Here is a 21801-nt window from a genome sequence, read left to right as displayed (position 1 = left end):
AGTTGTGTGCTACATACTAAGGCTGTGTGCCAAGCAAAGTACGAGTGCATACACCCCCTAGGGAGTGTGTGTGAAAGGCAAGTCTGGGTACTTGTGCAAAGAGTTTCCTGTATGGCCGGTAGTTCATGTAGAGATGGCAGTATCTGTACTTCTAAGCAGTGTGTTTGGGGCCCAATCATTTGATTTTTCCCCACGTGGTCTGCAGTGTGTGTTTCTGTGCGTGTGTTAACAGCCGTGGGCTTCTTTCTGATTCTGGATATACATAGTGTGTCCCTGTGGGTATGACAGGCAGTGATTTGGAATTCTGGGTGTGTGATAAATAGTATTTATGGACTTTGAGAGGACAACAGCTGTGTGGGAGAACAGAAATTACCGGCCCAGCACAGGTGTGGGATCTCTAGGTCCACTCCCTGCCCTCCTGGCTCGCCTATCAGGCCATCCTGTCCCCGCCTATGGCTATCTCCAGGTCAAGGTCCATAAGCCATCCCAGTGTGGGGGGGCCACTAGGTCATTCTGATTTCAGTTGGCAGAACAATAGGCAGATGGTGGTAGCTGGGAGGAGTGAGACCATCCCACAGAAGGAAATACATGTTCTGGAAACTGCTACAACAGCTGGGCTCATGGGCAGGGCTCATTCCCAGATGGCTCTGGTTTAGGTCTTCTTCCTTATCTGTGAGGTGGGTACAAGAAGCCTCTGACCTCACATCCTGCTTTTATTTTTTATTTTTTTAAAAGATTTTATTTATTTATTTGACAGAGATCACAAGTAGACAGAGAGGCAGGCAGATAGAAAGGAGGAAGCAGGCTCCCCGCCAAGCAGAGAGCCCAATGCAGGGCTTGATCCCAGGACCCTGAGATCATGACCTGAGCTGAAGGCAGAGGCTTCATCCCACTGAGCCACCCAGGCGCCCCCACATCCTGCTTTAAAAGCACTTCCTGCCTCTGGGTTCCCAGATAGTGACATCTGGCTTTGTGTATCTGCCTCTGTCTCTGATTCTCCACAGCAGGTTCCTCGGTTTCCCGCACTACCATATCTTTCTTCTCTTTTCTCCATGTCAGCTTCTTCTGCTCTGGCTCATGTCCCCCCCCCTCCATTTCTGGGAAACACTGCAAGCCTGTCTGATGGTCTCCCAGCCAGTTTCCTTCTCCACGCTGGCCGCAGAGACCTCTTTCTAAAGGATATTCTACTCACACTACCGCTGTCCCTGGCACCTTTGGGGGCTGGCCAGGGCCTGGAGGGTAAGGTCCACACTGTGGCCTGGACTCTCTGTGACCCTCCCATATGTTGTCTTCACACACTGGATATGCGATCCAAGACACCCAGGGCCACTTCCCATGGTCTCCACTTCCCACCTCTGGGCCTTTGCTCCTACTGTTGCCTCTGCCTGGAACTCCCTTTCTTCTTCGATATCTTTTATTGTTGAAGACATCTCTCCTCATCTTTTGAGGTGCCTCTCACATGCCCCTTTTCTAAGGGTCCTGTGTCCGTCCTTCTTTGGTTATCTGTGGCCTCTGCACGAGGTACCTCTTGCTCTGTCTTGGTTGTATTTTCTCTTCTTTTCCCCACTGAGCTCTTTAGGGGTAAGGGCAGGCACAGTGTAGGGACCCATCAGAGGTTGTTGAAAGAGATTCCCCCTCCAAGTCCTCCTTTAGGAAATGGAATCCAGCCTATGTATTAATAACGAAGACCCAACATGGGGCCCTTATTATGTCCCAGAAGGTGTGCTTAGAGATATCCGTGCATTGCCTTATTTAATCTTCACAAAATCTGGTGCAGTAGAAACTTTTGTGATTCCCACTCTACAGATAAGGAAATCAAGGCATAGAAAGGCCAAGTGACTTAGCTACTTCTAAGTGGTTGGCTGGGCTTCCAATCCAGCCGGCCTGCCTGCTTTCATAGATTAACTGCTGAGTAGAGTGCTCAGTTAGGAACTATTATTTCCTGCTTGCCTAACTCAACTATAAAGTGGGGAAATCTGCCTGGGGAAACCTGAGGTCTCTGAGGTCTGTTAGAAACACCAATTTGCTGCTTTGGGGCTCTGAAATTCGAGTTGGGCAACTTGGCACTTCTCCCTCCCATTCGCAGCAAAGTCTGGCTTCAATCAATCAAGAGGAGGAGGACAACGGCATGTCTATAGTGAGCAGAGCAGGAATCAGGAGACCCAGGTGCTGACCCCCAGCAATACCATGATCCCTGGGCCTCGATTTTGAAACTTAAGGAGTTTGAAACAGGAGCGTTGGTTTGGATGAGCTCTCAGTCCATTTCCGGCTCAGTCCATGGTGTGTCCCCTGTGCCTTTGGCCAGTTTGCTTCATCGCTTGGTCCCTCAGTTTCCTCATTAGGAGAATCGGGGTGATCCCGGGCACTACTGCAATGTAAGTCTGGGCTGCGGAGAAGAAGCTGCTCCTCCCAAGGTGACTGGTCGCTCAGCAAAGTCGGGGAACCCTTCAGGGGGCTTCCAACAGCCAGCTGTCCTCACGCTGCTCTCCAACAGCTGGGAATGTGGCCCCAGCGGTGCCCGGAAACCCCCTCCCCGCCGGTCACTAGGGACAGCTCCTTGTGGCCCCAAAGACAGAGGTTGGAGCACCCCGGTTTAGGGGTTCTGAGAAGTGTTCCCTGGGAGGGGAAAATGCAGGCGTGGAGGCAGGAGGCGGAGCAAGGAGCTAGAGGCGGGGCGGGGGCGTAGTCCCGGGAGGGAGAGGCCAGGGTCCAGGGCAAGAGGAAGATCAGCGCCAGAAGGTTGGGACCTGGCAGGACTGAGGGGCTCCACCTCGGTCCTCCGGTCCTCCGCTGAAGTGCCAAGTGCCCTGGGGCCAGTCGCTTCCTCTGTGGAAGTGACTGTTGTCTGTAAGTGGGAGAGGGAGGTGAGACTTTCCGAGGGCCCCTTCCACACCGAAAACATCACCACCATCCTCCTTTTCTCCCGCTTTGAGACAGCAGTGGTTTGGGCTTCTGCTTTCTCTTTCCTTTTAGTTTTAATTTAGTCCCTGCCACGTGTCTCCTTTGAACTTTGGCCAGGGAAAGGCCTTCGGTGTCCCTCAACACCGTGCTTTGGAGAAGGCCGGGTGGGAGGGACACTCGGGTCAGCTCTTAGGGATCAGGACTCAACAGTTTTCCGTGTTGTAGCTTCAGCATCAGGCACGTGGCCGGGCACAGGGGAGGCGTGCAGTAAGTAGAATGACCGCGAATGAGGGAGGGAGGTGCCGGGATTCGGGTAGCGGATACCGGAATACCGGCCACTCCCTCCTCTGCCGCAGCTCCAAGAGAAAATGCGGTTTGTTCTGCAGGCACCTGGGTCTTAAGTGGGATCACTGCAACAGCCTCCCAACGGGCCACCCCTCCTTCACAGGTTTTTCTCAAGTGCTCTCAAGCACGAGGTTAGCCTTCCCTCCAAAGGACCCCCCCCCCCACACCTCGTAAGAGAAAACGCTGATGGCCTCTGTCATTGGATGTAAACTCCCATTTCTAATCTCATCGGCCTCACCCCCCCAAACCCTGAGGGTCTCCCTCCTTCGAGAGACCAATCCCAGACTGCAGCCCACCTTCACTGAAAAGTGAAAGCTGCACCGTGAGGAATTAGAAGGGTCTTGTACATTGCAAGCGCTCCGTGAGCTCTCCTCATTCCTGGTTTCTGGGGATTCTAGAAATTCCTGGTCTCTCTGCTTGTGTGTTCCCCTTGGCCTCAGGGAGCCTCCTGCTTCTATTCTCTGGGATTCCATCACTCTTTCCTTTCGACTCCAGAGCTTTTTTCCCCTTGGCACACAATTTGAAGGCACTTTCCTGTTTGTCTTTGGATGCCTCTGTGATCTGCTGCTGAGTTCTTGACAAGAGAGCTCAGAAAACCTCGGGGTCCACTCATCATCTCCTACGGTGGGGCCTGCCTCTGGGCTGGTGGTGCTGACAGCCGACCCCAGGCAGGGCCCGCCCCTGCTGAGCACTCCCAGGTGTCGCCTCATTTCCTCCTCAAAGGCTAGGAGATGTGTGGACCTGGAGGCTCACAGCTGGTTAGCAGCAAAGGTCTGACTCCACAGCTCTTAATCGCTTGTTAATTTATCTTTTGGTAACAGTTGCGTGAAGTCGGGTAAATCCCCCCCAAAAACTCTCAGCGGACCCTCCTATTGTTTGGGTTCACAGCGTGGTAGAGGGAAGTGGAGGACAGACTTGCTTTCATCATCATTATGGCAGAGATGAAGATGGGGCTCTTTACAACTGGGGGGGTCCATCCTCTTACTGTGGAGATGCCCAGTGAGGGCAGTGGCTGGCCCAAACCCTGTGATCCCTGCACACCTACTGTAGCAAACAGGCTCTGAGTTGCCAAAATAGGTCAGGCCAGTTGGGACAGGGAGCAGGGCCCTCCGTCCAGCCCGCGCCCTCACGGCACTCGAGGGACCGCTTCGTGCCCAAGTCTCAGAGCAGAAACACAGCTCTTGGGAGGGAGACAGAGAAGCTGCAGCTGAGCCTGCTGCTTATCAGTGATCTGCACAATGCAGAAACTTTCCACAGGCCTCCCCAGATCACGATCACATCTGGTGCCCTTGAGTAGCTCTAAAGAGGAAGTTTGGGTTTGGTTGTAATGGATGAAGAACGCACAGAGCCACGTCCAGGCAGCAGAGGGAAGAGAGGGGAGCTTAGAGCTGGAGGGGGCTGGGCCAGCCTGCCCAGGCTGGATGTTGGCTCACTCTCACCTGGGATTCCCAGGCAAGAGGATGAGGTTAGGACTTACTCCTGGGCAGGTGCCTACCTCAGGCTGCAGGGCTAAGACAAAAACACAGGTCCCCAAATGAAATGTGTTTATGTGTCTATAGGTCTATTTTTATTTAAAGAGGCTGGTGGAAAGGGAATGATTTGGGGGCACATCCTACAATGTCAATGTTAGAAGAGAAAGTCAACATTCTTTTGTCCAACTTTCTCATTTTTAGATATGAAAGTAGGACTCGGGGAGGGAAAGAAATTGGCCAGAAGCTAGAAAGCACATGTGTGGCGACACAAATTTGAAGGTATCCAGATGCCTGATTCCATCTTTCGCACAAAAACCTGAGTGGGGGCGGGTGGTGAAACAGTGGGAGGTCTGGCAACTGGCAGGAAGACATTAACCGTCTGTCCCCTCCCCTTGAACACTCAGCTGGCACCGGCCACCACACCCCACGGCTCAAAGCACACACTCCACTCATTTCACAGGCAGAGGCTCAGTATGTTTTTGGATTTGACAAAGCCCAAACCAGGGCAGTGGCTTCAGCGAGGGACAGAAGCCGGGAAAGGCCAAGGTGGAAGATGGGGAGTGGAGATGAACGGGATTTGTGGCTACGGATCTTCAGCTGCTCACACGGGAGCAGGAGTGACCGTGCTGGGCCTTCAGTGGCCCGTGGAAGGGGGAGCCTTCCCTAAACCCCGGCTGAAGACAAAAGCCCACCCATGACCCCCTCCCCCCCACCCCTGTCCCTTCCTTCATCCCGGGAGCTGGAGCAATCAGGCTTGGTCATGGCGGCTGGTGCTGCTGACCGTTTCTCGGCGGAGGTGCTGGCCAAAGCCGGTGGCCCTAGTCCTCGCCTCCACAGATAGCAAGCAAGGCCTTCAGGAAGTCTCCAGAGGTGTCACCCTGGCAGGAGCAGAGGAAAAGCAGTGAGTGAGAGCAGTCCTGATGGCCTCAACGCCCCTTCCTCCCAGTGGCTATCAGCCTAATGTCTCCCGAACACATAAATATGACTACGTCCCTTCTGTGGGTCCTCGCTACCCTCGGGAAAAGGTCTAAACTCTCAGCTTGGCTTCAAGGCCTTTTGTGGGCTGGCTTTACTTCCCCCTCCCCCCTCCCTGGTGGGAGCACCCTGGTTCATCCTCCTACTTTAATATCTATCATTCCTCTGACCAACACGCCCTCTGCACCACCCCCAAATCCTGCCTGACGTCAGATGCCCCCTCCTCTACGAAGTGTTCCTGCCCTCGATTCTTGCCTTCCTCCTCCCATAGCCATTGACATGTGTGAACGAGACTCCTCATTTGAACCAACACTATGGAGCCCTTGCTAAGTACCAGGCCCTTGCAGGAATTTACAGGAACATCGTTGGCTTTAGCATGCATCATAATGTCGGGCCTACAGCACAGCGCCGGGAGGCCAGACTCTCCCTCCTGTTGCAGTGGCTCCTGTCATTTTTATGATACATGTTGTTTTTCTTTTCTTTTGTAATTTTTTATTTCAAAAATCACTATTATAAACAAGGTAAGTTAAAGGAAAGATCTCACAACAAAAAATCTCCCACCCCTGACACCTTTTTCCCCAAATCAAGAGAGAGGCACGGTGGTGTCTGGGTTTCCAGCAACAGTTTGGGCATATGCTAACAAGTATAGGTATAGAACGTCCCTTTTCTACACACATGGACACACAGCATTCATACCCTTCTGACTTAGAGAAGATCCCAAATCAGCAGATGGAGCTGCTCATGCTTTTTCATGGTTGTATTATATCCTATCTTATGGATGTACCACACTTTCTCTAACCAGTTCTGTCCGGAAGGCTTCTAGTCTTTTGTTCCTGTAAACAATGCTGGCATAAACACTCTCCTCCACTTCGTTGGGAACATGTGTAGCTCTGTCTGTAGGATCAATTCCCACACGCAGAATCACCAAGTTCAAAGCGTATGTGTTTGAAATTCTGAAAACTGCCCAACTGCCCTTCAAAGATGTGCTAACAATGTACACCCCCACCAAGTCTGGGTGAAGCTGCTGTGAGATTTCCCACAGGCTGTCAGCCAAGGCCAGTATCAAACTTTAAGATCTTGGCCAACATCGAAGACAAAAAAAGAAAAAAAAAAAAAGGCTGTGTAAGTGAGAGAAGTCAGACACAAAAGATCACCTACCACATGACTCTATTTCTATGAAATACCCAGAAAAGGCAAATCTATAGAGATAGAAAGTCACACGATGGGTGCCTACAGCAGGGGTGGAAATAAGTAAGTGGATATAAGGGGTGAGGTATCCTAGAGGGACGCTGGAAATGTTTTAGAACTGCATTGTGGCGATGATGCATGACTCCTTCAATTTCCTAAAAAATATTAAATGCACCTTAAAATAAGTGCACTCTATGATATATAAGTTATGTGTCAATAAAGTTATCTCTATTTTTTTTTTAAGATTTTTTTCATTTTAGGGGTGCCTGGGTGGCTCAGTCGTTAAGTATCTGCCTTCAGCTCAGGTCATGATCCCAGGGTCCTGGGACTGAGCCCCGCATTGGGCTGCCTACTCAGCGGGGTGCCTGCTTCTCCATCTGCCACTCCCCCTGCTTGTGTTCCCTCTCTCTCTCTGTCAAATAAATAAATAAATCTTTAAAAAAAAGATTTTTTTTCATTTTACTTGTCAGAGAGAGAGAGAGAGCGCACGTGTGCACAAACAGGGAGAGCAGCAGGCAGAAGGAGAAGCAGGCTCCCCACTGAGCAGGGAGCCCAATGTGGGGCTCCATCCCAGGACCCTGGGATCATGACCTGAGCTGAAGGCAGACGCTTAACTGACGGCGCCATCCAGGCGTCCCAACAACAAAGTTGTCTTTAGAAAGCACCCCCCCCCCAGATGGGCTATTTTATTTAGAAGTCCTTCATTATAACCCTCTGAGCCACCTGGAATTTATTTTTGTATACACAGTGAAGTAGGTCTTAATGAATCAGTAATCTCTGCTGTCAGAGAGAACTCAGAAAAAGACTGGGAATGGGAGGGATTAGTAATCCCACGCTCAGGGATGTGGTGCTCCCCCCGCCCTTCCCCACTGATCTCCAGCCCCTCCCCCTTACTTCAATGGCTTGGTGGAGAGACTTGTCGTATTTCTCAATGAACTCCCGTCGGATGTTGAGCAGGTCGATCTCACTCCGGGAGACCATGATCCTGGTGAGGGTCTTCTCATCTGTGCCGGCACCCTGGTGGAGCCAGGGGAGAGGGAGACAGAGGGCAGGAGGGGAAACAGGGTCAGGTTAGGCAAGAACTCATGGGTGTCCGTCTGCTTCTCTTCCTTCTCCCCCAAACCCTGTGGGGCATTCTGCCTCAGTCTTCCGCAAGAGTGCTGACCCAGATTCCCCTGTGCCAGGCACTGGCTAGATAGGCAAAAACAAGCTGTTAAAGTTGAACGGTGTGCCCCCAAAATTCACATCTACCTGGAACCTTACGACGGGGCCTAATTTGGAAATAGGGTCTTCGCACGTGTAATGAGGGCACACTGGATTAGGGTGGGCCCCAAATCCAACAACTCGTATCCTTGTAAGAAGGGGACACGTGGGTAAACACACAGAGAAGGCCGAGTGAGGATAAAGGCAGAGCCTGAGGGACGTGCCTACAAGCCAGGAAACACCAGGATTCCCAGCAACCACCAGGAGCTAGGAGAGACCCATGGGAGAGTTTCCCCCTCAGAGCCTCCAGGAGGAACTAATGCCTTCAATTTTGACGTCTGGTCTCTTAAACCATGAGAAAATAACTCAGTCTGTGGCAATTTGTTAAAGCAGTTGAAGGGAAACGAAGAGGGGGCCCACGGATCAGGCACAGGACATGGAATGTGTGGGCAGGCAGGGCCCACTTTGGGCCCGAGGGAGCTCCGGGACACCAGCTCGGGGTTCCAGGCTGACAATGGTGGGTGCTCAATACATGGCCCTCATGTCTGAGGCTGTAGGCGGAGGGGGGTGTCAGGCCACCGAACAGCCTGCCCAGGCTCTGTTAGCAGCTGAGATACCCCTCGCTGGGCTGAGAAGGAGGCCACAGAGGCCTGGGTTTTCAGGAAGCCAGGGCTAGTCCCAGCGCCCAGCACCGGCTGCCTCTGTAATCATCGGTCACAGGAGACACTGTCACCTGCTCGACTGTGCGCTCCATGAGGGCAGAGACTGGGTCTGACTCAGCCCAGTGTCCCCGGAGCGAGTTTCTCAGCCTGGGCCTTTGGGGCCATGTCACTCTTTGCTGGGGGACCCGTCCTGTACATCGTAGCATGTTTAAGAGCCCCCGCTCTCGTCCCACCAGATGCCAGCAGCGACACTCTCCAAGGGGTGGTGACCAAAACGCATCTGAACATGCCAAAAGTTCCCCAGGGAACAAAACCACTATCCTAGAGTCAGACACAGGGCAGAGGCTGCTAAGCATCAAGGGGGCAGAAACAGTGGCCAGCAGTCCTGGCCAGGGTTGGGGGGACCGCGCACAGCTGTGTTTGTGGGTGGGCAGAAGGGCCTGAAGGGAAGGGAACAAACAAGCAGGTTTGTTTACCTTCATGGACTTGTAAAGTTTGTCAGCAAAGAAGAGAGGCTTGTTCTTGACACTCTGAACTGGTAGGATGAGAGAGACGCAGGGAACTTGGTCAGAGGCGGTGTGCCTAGACTATGGGCTGGGCTGTCCTCTCCCACCACCCCTCCTTCCAGCCTGGGCCTGCAGGTCACGGCCAATCCCAGGGTCTTACCCAGGGCCTGACACCTTCATTCCCCCTTCCTGATGCCTCCTCCTCTGCCCCATTCCTCAACTTGGCTCTCACTGGGTTACAACTCCCTTCCTGCTACAGGGCTTGCAGCTAACCGAGATCAGTCAGGACTCAAAGGGAAGAAACCCCTCATTAACCCAAGGCACAGGGCCTCAAACTTCAAAGGGCCTGAGAATCACTGGAGAACCTGTTGAAAACTTGGGTTTTAGGTGCCACCCCCCAGATCCAGACCCCAGAAATATTTTGTGCACAGGCTCGCAAAGCGTGGTTCCTGGATGGCTCTAGCAGCAGCATCTGGGAACTTGGTAGAAATGCAAACTCTCATGGCCCATACCAGATGCGCTCAGACTGCGACTCTGAAGCCAGGTGACCAACCTGTCCCACTCCGCCAGGGACGCTCCTGGTTTTAGTACAAACCAGCATGGTTGGGGCTCCCTACTCTGGAGCAGCCTCATGTTGGAGAGCGACTGATGGACAGGAAGACCAGGCCCACCGATGACTGTCTGTTGGTGTGATTTAAGGCACTGTGCCCACCCCGTGGCTGTGCTGCTCCAGAGCCTGCCCACTGCAGCTTGCGCTGGCAGCCCTGCACCCCACGCACCCCAACCCCACATAACGCCGCCTGGCTGTACCAGTCCCAGCCCCTTCCCAAGGCCTGGGGGGCTCTAGCCCTCAGCAGCTGCTGGATTTCAAGGCTCCAGGGCCCACACAGTGTGGGGTGTCTCAGGCAGCTTAAGATTTCAGATACCAGTATCTGAAATCCAGAATGACTCTGGATATAAAAGTGTGTCTGTGAGGAGGGCAGGGGGCAAGGGGCTGGAGATGCACACCCCAAGGGCACAGTCACCCGGGGTATGTGTCATGTACTGGCTCACACCAACCTTCCTAACTCTCCAGGTACAGTATGCACGTGTGTATGTGTGTGTGTGTAAGTGCACACGCATGTGTGGGTGTGCACACCCTGGTCCTGCAGAACACTGGGCCCCTCCCTGCCCTGCCCCTGCCCTCCCCATGACCTCCCCTGGGAGAGCTTGTTCCATCATCCTGCTCTGCAGCCTGGAACAAGTCTTCACACTAACACCCCCCACCTCATGCTGGCAGGACCCCCACAATGCTGGGGTTTACTCTCCAGTACGAGGAGCTCTAGAAGCCGCCAAGGCCACCGCTGTCTAGGGAATCTGGCCAAGTTCCCAGCGCCCCCAGCCCTTTCCTGGGACATCCATCAGTTACCGATGGCCACAAACACGTCCCTGACGTCCCCGGACATCTCCTTCTTGATGGTGTGCTCCACGTCATAGTTGGTCATCTTGACAAACTCCTGGAAGACTGGCCCCAAGAGAAGCCCCACAGGTGGGGGGTGAGCTTCAATTCAGAGGGTGTGGGGAGATCACCCTTGCCCCACCCACCCAGCTCCCCTCCCAGGCCATGCCCCAGGAAAGGGGAAAGGGACAGCAGGTACGGCTGCAGCCCAGGCCCAAGTGCACTGGGCACGATCGTGGTGGGAGGGAAATTCTGACTTCGAGGCTGCCTTGGGCTCAGAGCCAAAACTGTGTCAAATCAGACGGTGCCCCAGAGTGCTACACGAGTTCTAGGAACGTGGGCTGGGGTAGCAAAAGGAGCTGGGGTCCTGGTAAAGGCTCTGCCTCCCACTGAATGACCTTGGGAGAACCCCTACCCCCTTCTGGGCCTCCCCTTCCTCCTGTGTCAAGCTGGGATAGAGATTAATGTAAGTAATCATAACGAAGACACGGACGAAGTCATGTGCCAGGCATTATGCTAAGTGCTTTTCATGCATTATATTTTCTGTATCTTTATAACAATCAGGGGAGGTAGAACTAAAATCCCAATTGGCAGATAAGGGAATGAGGGCACAGATATTCACTAACTTGCCCAAGGTCACACAGCTGATAAGGGGGAGGTTCAAATCAAGGCAATCGGGCTCCCAAGTCCATTCTTCCAGCCGCTATGCTAATGTACCTTATGTATTTTACTGAAAAGTGCCAGGCAAATCCACATTAAACCATAAATGTCCTAGTGGCCAGGGCATTTCATGAACAACTAATGTCAGGTGCGCCCTGTGCATGTGGCCGCCTGGGGCTCCGAGACGTGTGGCTGGTCCTGGTGCCATCAGCACACCTTGTTGCCTTATTCCTGGCAGACGTTGCCAGAGGGTCATGACACTTAAGCTCTGGAGGCAGCCACCACCAATCTACTGGAGTGTCCTTGGGGTTGACAGGCACCAGCCATCCTGTATCCCAGGCATCCCACCTGCTTTCCTAAGAGGTAAAGGGCGCTGGCCCGAGGCTGAGGGTCAGGAGCAGAGCCAAAGCCAGACTCCCTACCAGCCTCAACATTCCGTTGCTGGGTAAGGAATGGGTGTGTGGACACCTGGCTCTTCTGGCCACAGAGAAATAAGAGGCTCCCGTCAGATTTGGGGACCTTCCTGCAGCATCGGGAAGGGGAGGGGTTGAGACCTCACCTCTGCGGAGGTGCGGATAGCTCCGCGTGCACAAGATCGTCATGAAACGGGTCTCCAGGGAAGTCTTGTCTCCGCTGGGTCTGTCTGCTATTTCCTGCAGATCCCAGGTTGGGGCAAGGATTTGGGAGGGAAGACACCAGAAAGCCTTGGTTATTATTCGCTTTCAGGTCTTTGCCTGGGGTGAGGATGGTCAGAAACTGGGTCAACCCAATTAAGGAGGCTGACCGTGGCCCCTTCCTCCCTAACCCTCTATCCCCTCATCCAGTTCCCAGGAACCCTCTGGACTGACACGGGGGTGCTCTGCACCGGGTGCTTCCGCTTTGGCCTCAGGGCCTTGTGACTGGGGCCCAAGGGAGTGCAAACAGGCACTGGGCATGGGGACCCAGAGTCCTTCTGTTCTCCAGCCCTCCAGAAAGGCCCTCTGGGGAAGTGGGTTTGTCCATTGCAAGGAAAATGGCCTAGCCAAGTGTTTCCCCAAGAGTGTAGACAGGCAAACATATAACACGCTGCATATATATGTTTCCACGAGGATCTTCCAGCCAACCATATCGACATTAAATTTTAATCGACATTAAAAGAATTCATTTCAGATGAAAAAGGATCCATTTAAAGAAAAATACTCAAAAGCTGGTGGTATGTGGGAAGTAAGTGGCTGAAATTTGGGAAACACTTGCCTGGCCCATTTTTTACCCAGTGGGGCTCTTAAGAGGCTGTGAAAGGGAGAGAGAGAACCTACGGGCAGGCCCCCAACCACTGCCTGACTGGCCGCTCAGCCCACCCAGAGGCATAGCCACTCAGCCCTCACTCAGAGAAGCCACGAACATCCCCGTGAAGAACAGGTCACTCACCAAGATCTCAGCAGCCACCTGAGAGCAGGGAGGAGAGAGAGGAGGGAGAGAGGGAAGGCTTGAGTCAGAGGAGGCCAGGAGAGATGGCTCTGGGGCCCTGGGGACGGGGTGGGGGGTGGACAGGGAGGAAGGAAAACACCTTTCCTTGATCTTTGGGCTGGAGCCCCAACTGGGGACAGGCCTGGGAATTAATTTTAAAGTGTTTGCCTGAGGGGCTGGTGAGGACACAGAATAGGGCACTCTAATTGTCACTCCTGGCCACCTAGGGTGACTCCAGCCCTCAGCCTGCTTGTCTCCACAGAGCAGCCCAGAAGTGAGAAGAGAAGCGCTGAATCCCTCACATCCTTTACCGCCAGGGGTCTGAGACCATCATTTTACCCCCTTGTGTTACAGGAGAGACAGGGAAGCTGAGCCTGGGAGGGGAGGGGACTGGTGGAGGGCACAGCCAAAATCAGGTTGGGGGGAAATGCCAGCTGTCCAGTCATCTTACATCAGGTCACTGCGTTATGCTGAGTCCTTAGAACATGATGTTGTTAGGCAAGCAGTAGTGCCTTGGAGTGTCTGGGAAAAAAATACAGCCCGCCCTGGGGGCCCCAGACTGGGTTTTGCCCTTGCCTGTCTCCCTGAAACTCTGCTGAGCCCTTGATTCTATGGGGCAGACCCCAACCATCCTCCTTATAAACTTCACAATAGCCTTACGCTTTAGAAAGCTCTTCTTATTACATACATTGGCAACATCTTTCAAAATTTTAAATGCACATGACATCTGATCAAGCAATGACATCACTAGGAATGTGCCTTTACTGACACGTGGGCCAAAGTCTTTCAAGATAGCAGGAAAGGGTGTTCACTGCAGCATTCTTTGTAATAGAGGAAAAACTGGAAACCACCAATAGATGATTTGTTAAACAAACTATGGTTATCCAATAATGGAAATCCACGAAGTTATTCAAAAGAATGAGTCTACAGTGCTGAGAAGGAGAGTTTCCCCTTCAATTAAGCCAAACAAAAGCAGAGCACATTGTTTGCAACAGTGTTCCTTTTATCTGGATAAGAAAAGGTAAAGGCACCCTTGCTCTTATGTATTTGCTGGGAAGTTATAGGCATGGTCAAGGTGCCACGGGTGGTGGTTACCTTTGAGGAGGACTGGGAAAGCTTTTGCATTTGATTTTTCCTGAAATTTTATGTTTCCCTTTTCTCAACAAGCAAATGTGTCCTTTTGACGTTTTATTTTAATGTCCAATAGAAGTTACCGGGGCCATGGGGATCACGGGATACTTCTGGTCTTTATTCATCCCTTTCTGTATTAAAAACCTTGCTGAAACTTGAGGACGTTATGATCCGTGAAATAAGCCAGTTATAAATGGGTAGATACTGCAGGATTGCAATTACACACGGTCCCTATCATAGTCAGATTCAGAGAGACAAGGTAGAAGGGGTTGGTTGTTGTCAGGGGTTGGGGGAGGGGGAGGGGCAGTTACTGTTTAATGAGGACACAGTTTCAGTTTTACAAGAGAAAACTAAGTTCTGGAGACGGATGGTGGTGATGGTTGCACAGCAAGGGGGACGTGCTTGACATCACTAAATGGGGAAATGGTGGAGATGGCACCTTTTATGACGTGTCACGCCTTTTTATGTGTTATGTGCATTTTACCACCATTTTAAAAAAACGATGCTAAAAAATACCCGTTTTTTTGTCTGTTTGTTTTTTAAAGAGAGGGAGATATTTTAAAAATCAAACAAAAGGGGCACTTGAGTGGCTTGATTTCGGCTCAGGTCATGATCTCAGGGTCATGAGATGGAGCCCCTGCCTAGGGTTCTACGCTGGGCGTGGAGCCAGCTTAAGATTCTCTCTCTCTGCCCCTCCCCACCTTCTCTCTCTCTCTCTCTCTCTCAAAAAAAAAAAAAAAAGGCAAATGAAAAGGAATCTGACGTGCCAGCCGTCATTTCTTTGGGTCAGAGGACCCCAGACATATTTGTTTGTCAGCGCATCTGCAATGATATGTGCAATACGACAAGCGCAGCAGGCTGTTAAAACAATTTTCCAAATAATCAACACAAAGGCTTTTCCCTATTAGCCTAGCTACTTCACACAAAAAGTAACCTGGGAAGTCCCTCCAAAATCTAAACACAGAGTTATCCCATGACCCGGCAATTCCACTCCTATCTACCCGAGAGACACGAAAATATACATACACGCAGAACACGGACACGCGTGTGGACAGCAAGCAGCGCTGTTCTTGAGTAGTCCAATGTCAAGTAGCTGATTCATGGACAAAAAAAAGGTGATGCGGCCATGCAACGAGGTATTATTTGGCAGCGGGAAGGGATGAAGTACCGATATAAGCTAAATACAAATGCTAGACATACTATGGGAAAGAAACCAGTCACGAAGGGCCATGTATCGTATGACGCAATTTATATGAAATAGGTGAGCCTACAGAGAGAGGAAGTAGGTTAGTGATTACGCAGGGCTGGAGGGCAGGGAGGAAACGAGGAACGTGTTCAGGGTCCCTTTAGGGGTGATAAGATGGTTTAAAATGGACTGGTGATGGTTGCGCACGTCTGTGATGATGCCATGAGCCAGTAAGGTGTAGGCTTTCAATGGGCCGAAAGCATGGTGTCTGGGTTCAAGCTCAACAAAACCGTATGTTCAAAAATAACAGCCCGGGGATCGAATCATCCCAAACTGGCCACAGGTCTTCACTTCCCTCTGGTTTAGATTGTCTGTGTTATTGTCTGGAACACGGAGGGTAGAAGGGAAGCAGTCAGTGATCCCCACAGGATGGCAGGTGAACACGGCACGCTCGTATGCACGGTGGTTTTAAAAAATAATATGAATGGTATTCGTGGAATACTAATTCCTAACTGTTCTAAACCAGGGATCCACTTTTATATGTACACAGAAAAATACAACTAGAGTTGTCTTTTCTAAAATATTAACAATGGCTGTCACTAGTGGGTTATGAATTTATGCATGTATGTATGTATTTATTTAGGCTTATCTCTGTTTTCTAGAGTTTCTACAAAGGATAGGTCTTCCTTTAGAAACCAAATATTCTGACTCTGAGAAAAAGAGTCCACACTAAGACTAATCCGGGTCCAGCACCTGTGAATCTGGATGGGCAGCTGAGTTGGGCAGGGCTCCCTTGTTTCTGGCCCCCAGGTTCTCTCTCACCCCTTCGGGCCTGCAAGGTTGTGGATGCAGCCCACCACTGCCCCCTGCTGGCAACAACTGGAAGCACAGCCCCATAGGTAGGCCCCAGGCAGACGCATTCCCTGGAGGATGAATTTCAGGGTAGGTGATATATTTGGGGTGAGCTCTAAGGAGGAAGCCAAGTTCAAAGACCCTCAAGGGTGCAATTAGACAGTCTGTAGTAGTACTTAATACATACATGTTGAATAAGCGACTGAAACGTGGCCTCAATGGGCCTCCCTAGGGGCTGGGTTCCCAGGCTAGTCCTTGTAAACACACCCATATGCTGCTGGAAAACCACACTTAAATGCAGCCCTGTAGCTTCGGACAGCTGCATTCTGAACTGGGAGCTGTACAACTGGAAAGCAGCAGCCCCCTGGTCTGGAGGCTGCGGGGAAATTGCTGTATTGGATCTGAGAAGTTATCAAATTGTATTAACATAGGCTTTGGCGCGCTTGCGTTCAAATCACACCCCAGCCACCTAGAAACCATACCCTTGGATAGAGCAAGGCACAGGTGAGTGAGGACAGTGCATATGGCCTTAGGAGGGACTGCCCAACCATAATGACCCTTAGGGGATTTGGGCTTGTCTACCCTCCATGAGAAACCATTTCCAGACCTCAAGCTCCCCAGCCTGAGGAGCATGGCAGAAACAGAGCAGCCAAGTGACCCAAGAGAACCCCTGACTCCCCTATTCATTTAATAACAAATACTGGCTGAGTTCTGACCATGTGACCACTTGGGATACATCAATGAGCAAAACAAAGATCCCAGCCCTTGATGAACTCACTTTCTAGGCTCTCTCAGAACACGTCCCTCAACCTTGGTCCCATTTCATAGATAAGAAACTGAGACCTTTAGCATCCAGGCCCTCTTCCAGCAGGCCCCCAGACCTGCTCCTCTGGCTCAATTCTACCTAGGCCACTGATTTGCTGTGTGACTTCCAGAAGTTATTGCCCCCTCTCTGGGCCTCTTTTCCCTCACTGTAACATAAGGAGTTTGACCTGGCTGATCTGTAAGTCCCTTCCAGCTCTGAAGGTCTGGGGCTCTCAGCCTATTCTCCCACAGGAAATGTAATAAGACCAGCATCACACTCATGAGAATCCTTCCGAAAGTTGTGGAAATACTCAAAGTCTCACTTCTAAGGGTAGAGAGGTACAAGGGGTCCCCAAGCCTAAGGATCCGCCAATTAAAACAGCCACATCTCTGCCAGGAGCCTTCCCTGCTCCCAGACAGCCAAGGCCGGGCAAGACGGACATCATCTGGAGGGGGAGGTGACGGTTCTCACCTGGGCATCTTCCCGGGCCTGGTCCCGGTCTTCTCCTGCCTCCTCACGGTTCCCCTGCAACAGGACCCGTTAGAAAGGTCAGTCGCCAATCATCCACCCTCTTTGGCCCTCAGCAGCCACAGGACCCTTGGCTCAGCCTCTCTGCCTCTCGGAACCCTCTTCCTGAGCTACAACACGGGGACGAGGATCCTGCCCTCAGAGGGAAGGCTGTGGTGAACATTACATTTGAAGGCACTCAGCCCAAGGCGACTCAGACACAGGCAGCTTCAATACCATGTGTCAGGGCCTAGTGTCTGGGCTGCGGGAATGCAAGCAATGGTGAAGGATACTTGCAGGTAACGTTGGTGGCCCACATGGCCTCGTCCTGTCAACTGGGGGCCCAGAAAGCCAGGCTGAGGGCCACCAGGGAGGGCTGCCTGGAGAAGGTGGCCCCAAGCCAGCTTTGGAAAAGTAAACAGCGGGAGAAGGCCTCACACGAGCCAGTCACAGCCTCAGCAGTGGGATGGAGAAGGCAAGTAGAGAGGACACCCTTTCTTCATCAGGGGTGGGCTCCTAGCTCCCTGCCCCCCTTCCAGGCCCCTAGGGGCCAGGCAGGGCCTGGAACCATGAACTCACTCACCGTGGCCAGAGAGATAAGGATCCTCTTGAAGTGGCCAGATGTGTCTGAGCTCAGAGCATCCTCTAGGGACTTGTGATAGTCTGAAACAGAGAAACAGGGTTGTAGGCAGCTGCTGGCTAAGGACGGGGGGGTGCTTCTAGAAGCTCAAGACTTGAGCCAGAACGTGTTGGCAGGGGTGGTGGGGATGAAGGCATTTGTGGTTGGTTCTTGGTAACATTCAGCCATGCTACTATGGATCGTGACACACTGACGCCCGAGTCCATTGCCTCTGTCCCCATCCCAGCTGAGGGCTCCTGGAACCCTGCCTCTCCTGCTTCACGGTCATTCTATCTTCCCTCTCTTACCTTCCCACCCGTAGGACAGGGGCTGGACCCACCAGCTCTGGCCATGTCAGTCCCCCGCTCGAAATTTCAACCACTTTAGAGCTGCTGACAAGGGGAAAAGTTTAAACATTTCGGACTAATACTGAAGATTCTTCACAATAACATCTGACCCAGCACAGGCCTTCTGAACGACGGCCCGGAGTGACTGCGCAGGCTGCCCATCCGGGAGGCTGCCTGCCTGCTCCCCAGCAGCCTGGACACGTTCTCCTCTCACTCCCCGCCTCCAGCTGGGACTCTCTGCCTGTGGTACCCTTTCCTCAGACACAGGGCTGGGCATACCCATGGGCTTAGCAGAGCCTCGAGGCCGAGAGAGGGGAGAAGGGCAGAGCTGCGGGGTGAGATGGTGCTTCTCCCACCGCCTCCCAGTGGTCCTGGCCCCAAGACCTCCCACACTCACCTTCCTTATAGGCCTCACAGATGGCCCGGATTTCTGCATTGGTCCGAGTAGCGAGGATTTCTATGAGAGCCTTTTCATCTGTGCCAGCTCCCTACAATGTCAAGACCAAGAAGACTTAACCACAGCCCTGATCCCCATGCAGAGACTCGATGGGACCTGGCCAAGAAAGCCCCTGTTCAAGAAACCACCCAGGAGGCAAACGCTCGGACCACCAGGCCTTCCTGGATTTTCTCCTCACCCCCAGACCAGAGAGAGCACAATCAGGGCAGAACATGCCGACCTGTCAAGATTTCCAGAACCTCCCATGAGAACTGCTTTGGACCAAAAATTAAAAAGCAAAGAATATGGCCTATAGGCACGTGTATATAAAAAGGCACACACATATGTCTCTGCACACATTTATGTGTAAATGTGTAAAAACAACAGAGCTCATGCTTCACAGTGTAACTGTGACTGTGGTCTCTGGGTGGGTGAAGGATCACCATTGATTTCTCTTTTCTTTTTTCCTCTGGGTAGATTCTCTCATATACTATTTTGTCAGAAGAAAAAAGGTTCTGTGCCTTAAGGGAAAGACATGCTGTATTTGTTGATATTTGCCTTTGAGGAGTGATCTAGGGACGAATCCATTAGGTCCTCTAGACTAAGACGGCTTGGGAAACAGCCGCTCAAAGGTCCTCACGGTGGGGGAGGGGAGGGAGGCGAAGGAAATGGATGGATCGATAGATTCAAACACCTGCAACGTGCCAGTCGCCGCACAAGCCGCTGCAGCCACAACTATAAAAAACAGGAAAGGCACGTTCACTCCCTCAGAGGTCATTTCCTGTGGGGTGGCCAGTCCTTTGGGGCTCTGACCTGAAGGAGACAGAGGCTGACGGAGATCTTCACAGGTTCTTTATTCAAAGCAGGCACGTGGGGAGGACAGCCCAATCTCCAGAGCATCCTAAGACCCAGGGTCTAGCCCCTTCCCTAGGGCAGGGTCTGCTAGCTGGACCGCTAGCTGGGAGTGCTCAGCCTGCCTCGGTTTCCCATTGTAGGAATGGAAAAGGTCCGGTCAGGTTAGCTCACTGCTCCCTTCAACTTCTAAACTCTGCGTTTTCAAATCCTTTGCTTTTCTTGTCTAGGCATTTTAAAAGGACGAGAACCACAATTTGCTTTGCCCAGGGATATGTCTGATCTTCTCTGAATCCTCCAGGGGCCCAAAGTCCTCGTGGTCTCAGGCTCCAGAGTCAGACAGAGTTGTTCTGAATCCCAGCTGTTACCTTGTAATGCTGTGACTTTTATCAAGGAACTGAGGCTCAGAGCCAGGCTTTCCCATCTGTAAAATGGGGATAAGACAATAGCCTTGCGTGTGGGTTGGTGAGACAAGGAGCTGAGCCCAGGACGGGTCACTAAATGCTTTGATGACAGAGAGGAGCCCTGTACAGCTGGTCCCTTGGGAAACCAAGGAGCTCTAGCAACAGCTGGGCTGGGACATCACATCCTTTCTTGCTAATCAACCGCAAGGGCAGGTCTTCAGAGTTAACAGTGTCCTTCACACCCATGACCTTGCCTGGCCCACTCCAACGCTTGAAGGGCAGGGATGATTGCTCCCATTTCACAGCCGAAGGCATGGAACTTTAGAAAGTGTAAGTGGCCCAACATCACAGTGAGTTAGAATACAGGCTCTGACTGCTGTTGTTTCCCTTCCAGATCCATCCTGCTTCCTCTAGCTCCTCCTTGAGATCCCCTGACACCACTGATTACTGGGCATGTGACCTCCCTTCAGCCAGAGCAGAAGCCAGGACTTTGATGGAACTTCTGGGAAGAAGGACATACATGCACAAACCATTCTACCACCAGGAGGAGAGAGGCTCTCTGAGAGCAAAGTGACCACAGAAGAGAGATAACCAAGGTAGGGGAGAGACAAGAGTCCGTGTAACATTATTTGAGTCCCTGGATTCAGCCGCGTCTAAAACCAGATGGAGTCCTGTACCTCTCAGTTATCCCCCTTGTAGTTCATGCTAGTTGGAATTGGGCGTGGGAAGGGCTCTGCCAAGAAGCTATGGCCAACCCACACCTGGGCTTGTGGGGAGCCTCCGTGTCCCCCCAACTCCCGCACACTGGACCTCATCCCTTTGGTGCCCCCACCATACCTCCATGGCCTTCTTCAGCTGCTTGGCATCGTAATGGGCCGGTGGCATCATGAGCCCTAGAATCAGCCTCGCCAGGTCTCCAGAGATCTCAGACTTCAGATCTGCCATCAGGTCCTACGAAGGACAGGACCGAGGTCACGCAGGCATTACCATGTGTTCCCAAGTGACCCAGGACAGGGAGGAGATACGGAACGAGGAAACAGGGGCTCCATGTGAATGCTGGGGATAGCGGGAACCCGCACCTGTCTTTGCTGAGGTTTACTACTTAAAGGATGGCAAAAACCCCCAAGCAGCGGGAGGACCAGCTCTCCTTGGAAGCAAGGAGGCGGGACAGGAAAGCGGGGAGGGCCGAAGGACATCATTCCCACCCTGGGGGAAGTTTGCCGGCTGCCACGAAGGCACAATAATCACAGATGTTCAGCCTTGGGGCCTTGAAGCCTCTGGAACTCCAGATCCAGAAAATGCTGTGTGAAAGCAACTCACGTCCCTCATCTCAGCCTCATGCTAAGCCATCCCCACGGGTGCTGATCCTGGGGAACTGGGATCGGACAGAATGTGTTGCAGGCAGCCCAAAACCAATGAGGGAGACACTCCAAGAATACATGACCACAGGGGCCCCAGGACCGCCCATACTTGGGTGCTGGCTGTGACAGCCAAGCCCCAGGACCCCGGCGGAGGCCTCACCCGGCCGAAGTGGGACTTGAAGGTCTGGCGGATCTGCTGGCGCTGGGCGTTGCTGCGGTGCGTGATGATGTCGATGATGGTGTCCTCGTCAGTTCCTGAGTCATCAAAGTCCCATGGTTCAGAGGAAGACCCGCAGCCCGCGTCCCCCGTCCCCTCTACGCCATGAAGAGGCCAAGTAGCTACTAAGGGATCCTTCCAACCTGCCCATCTAAATCCCATGGGGACCCCGTGTCCTTTCTCTTCAACTCCCCGGGAGCTGGAGCCCAAGTCCTTGTAACCAGTGCAGGTCGACTCTGAAGACATCAGAATACCACCTCTGGACTCCTGGATGAACGCCTTCAACCT

The 21801-nt window shown here is 52.4% G+C and overlaps 1 protein-coding gene across 2 annotated transcripts in view; it reads right to left on the bottom strand.

Annotated features, from left to right (window-relative positions):
• Positions 1-4786: 4786 nt before the first annotated feature.
• ANXA6 (annexin A6) overlaps positions 4787-21801 on the bottom strand; it is a 46738-nt gene continuing 29723 nt past the window's right edge. Inside the window, exons 16-26 of one of the 2 annotated variants that reach the window (XM_045999349.1) lie at positions 21457-21551; positions 20773-20886; positions 18641-18731; positions 17861-17940; positions 17242-17295; positions 12758-12775; positions 11910-12003; positions 10661-10756; positions 9223-9281; positions 7776-7898; positions 4787-5596 (exon numbers count right to left, since the gene is read on the bottom strand). In XM_045999349.1, the coding sequence (XP_045855305.1) occupies positions 5537-5596; positions 7776-7898; positions 9223-9281; positions 10661-10756; positions 11910-12003; positions 12758-12775; positions 17242-17295; positions 17861-17940; positions 18641-18731; positions 20773-20886; positions 21457-21551 (884 nt within the window). In that variant the 3' untranslated portion in view covers positions 4787-5536. The remainder of the gene's footprint in view (positions 5597-7775; positions 7899-9222; positions 9282-10660; positions 10757-11909; positions 12004-12757; positions 12776-17241; positions 17296-17860; positions 17941-18640; positions 18732-20772; positions 20887-21456; positions 21552-21801) is intronic. The other variant, XM_045999350.1, reaches the window with a different exon arrangement.

The sequence above is a fragment of the Meles meles genome, chromosome 3 (genome assembly GCF_922984935.1).
Source record: "Meles meles chromosome 3, mMelMel3.1 paternal haplotype, whole genome shotgun sequence".
In the NCBI taxonomy this organism is placed as follows: Eukaryota; Metazoa; Chordata; class Mammalia; order Carnivora; family Mustelidae; genus Meles; species Meles meles.
Note: the sequence above shows the minus strand (reverse complement) of the source record. Positions and strands in the feature narration are given on the sequence as shown.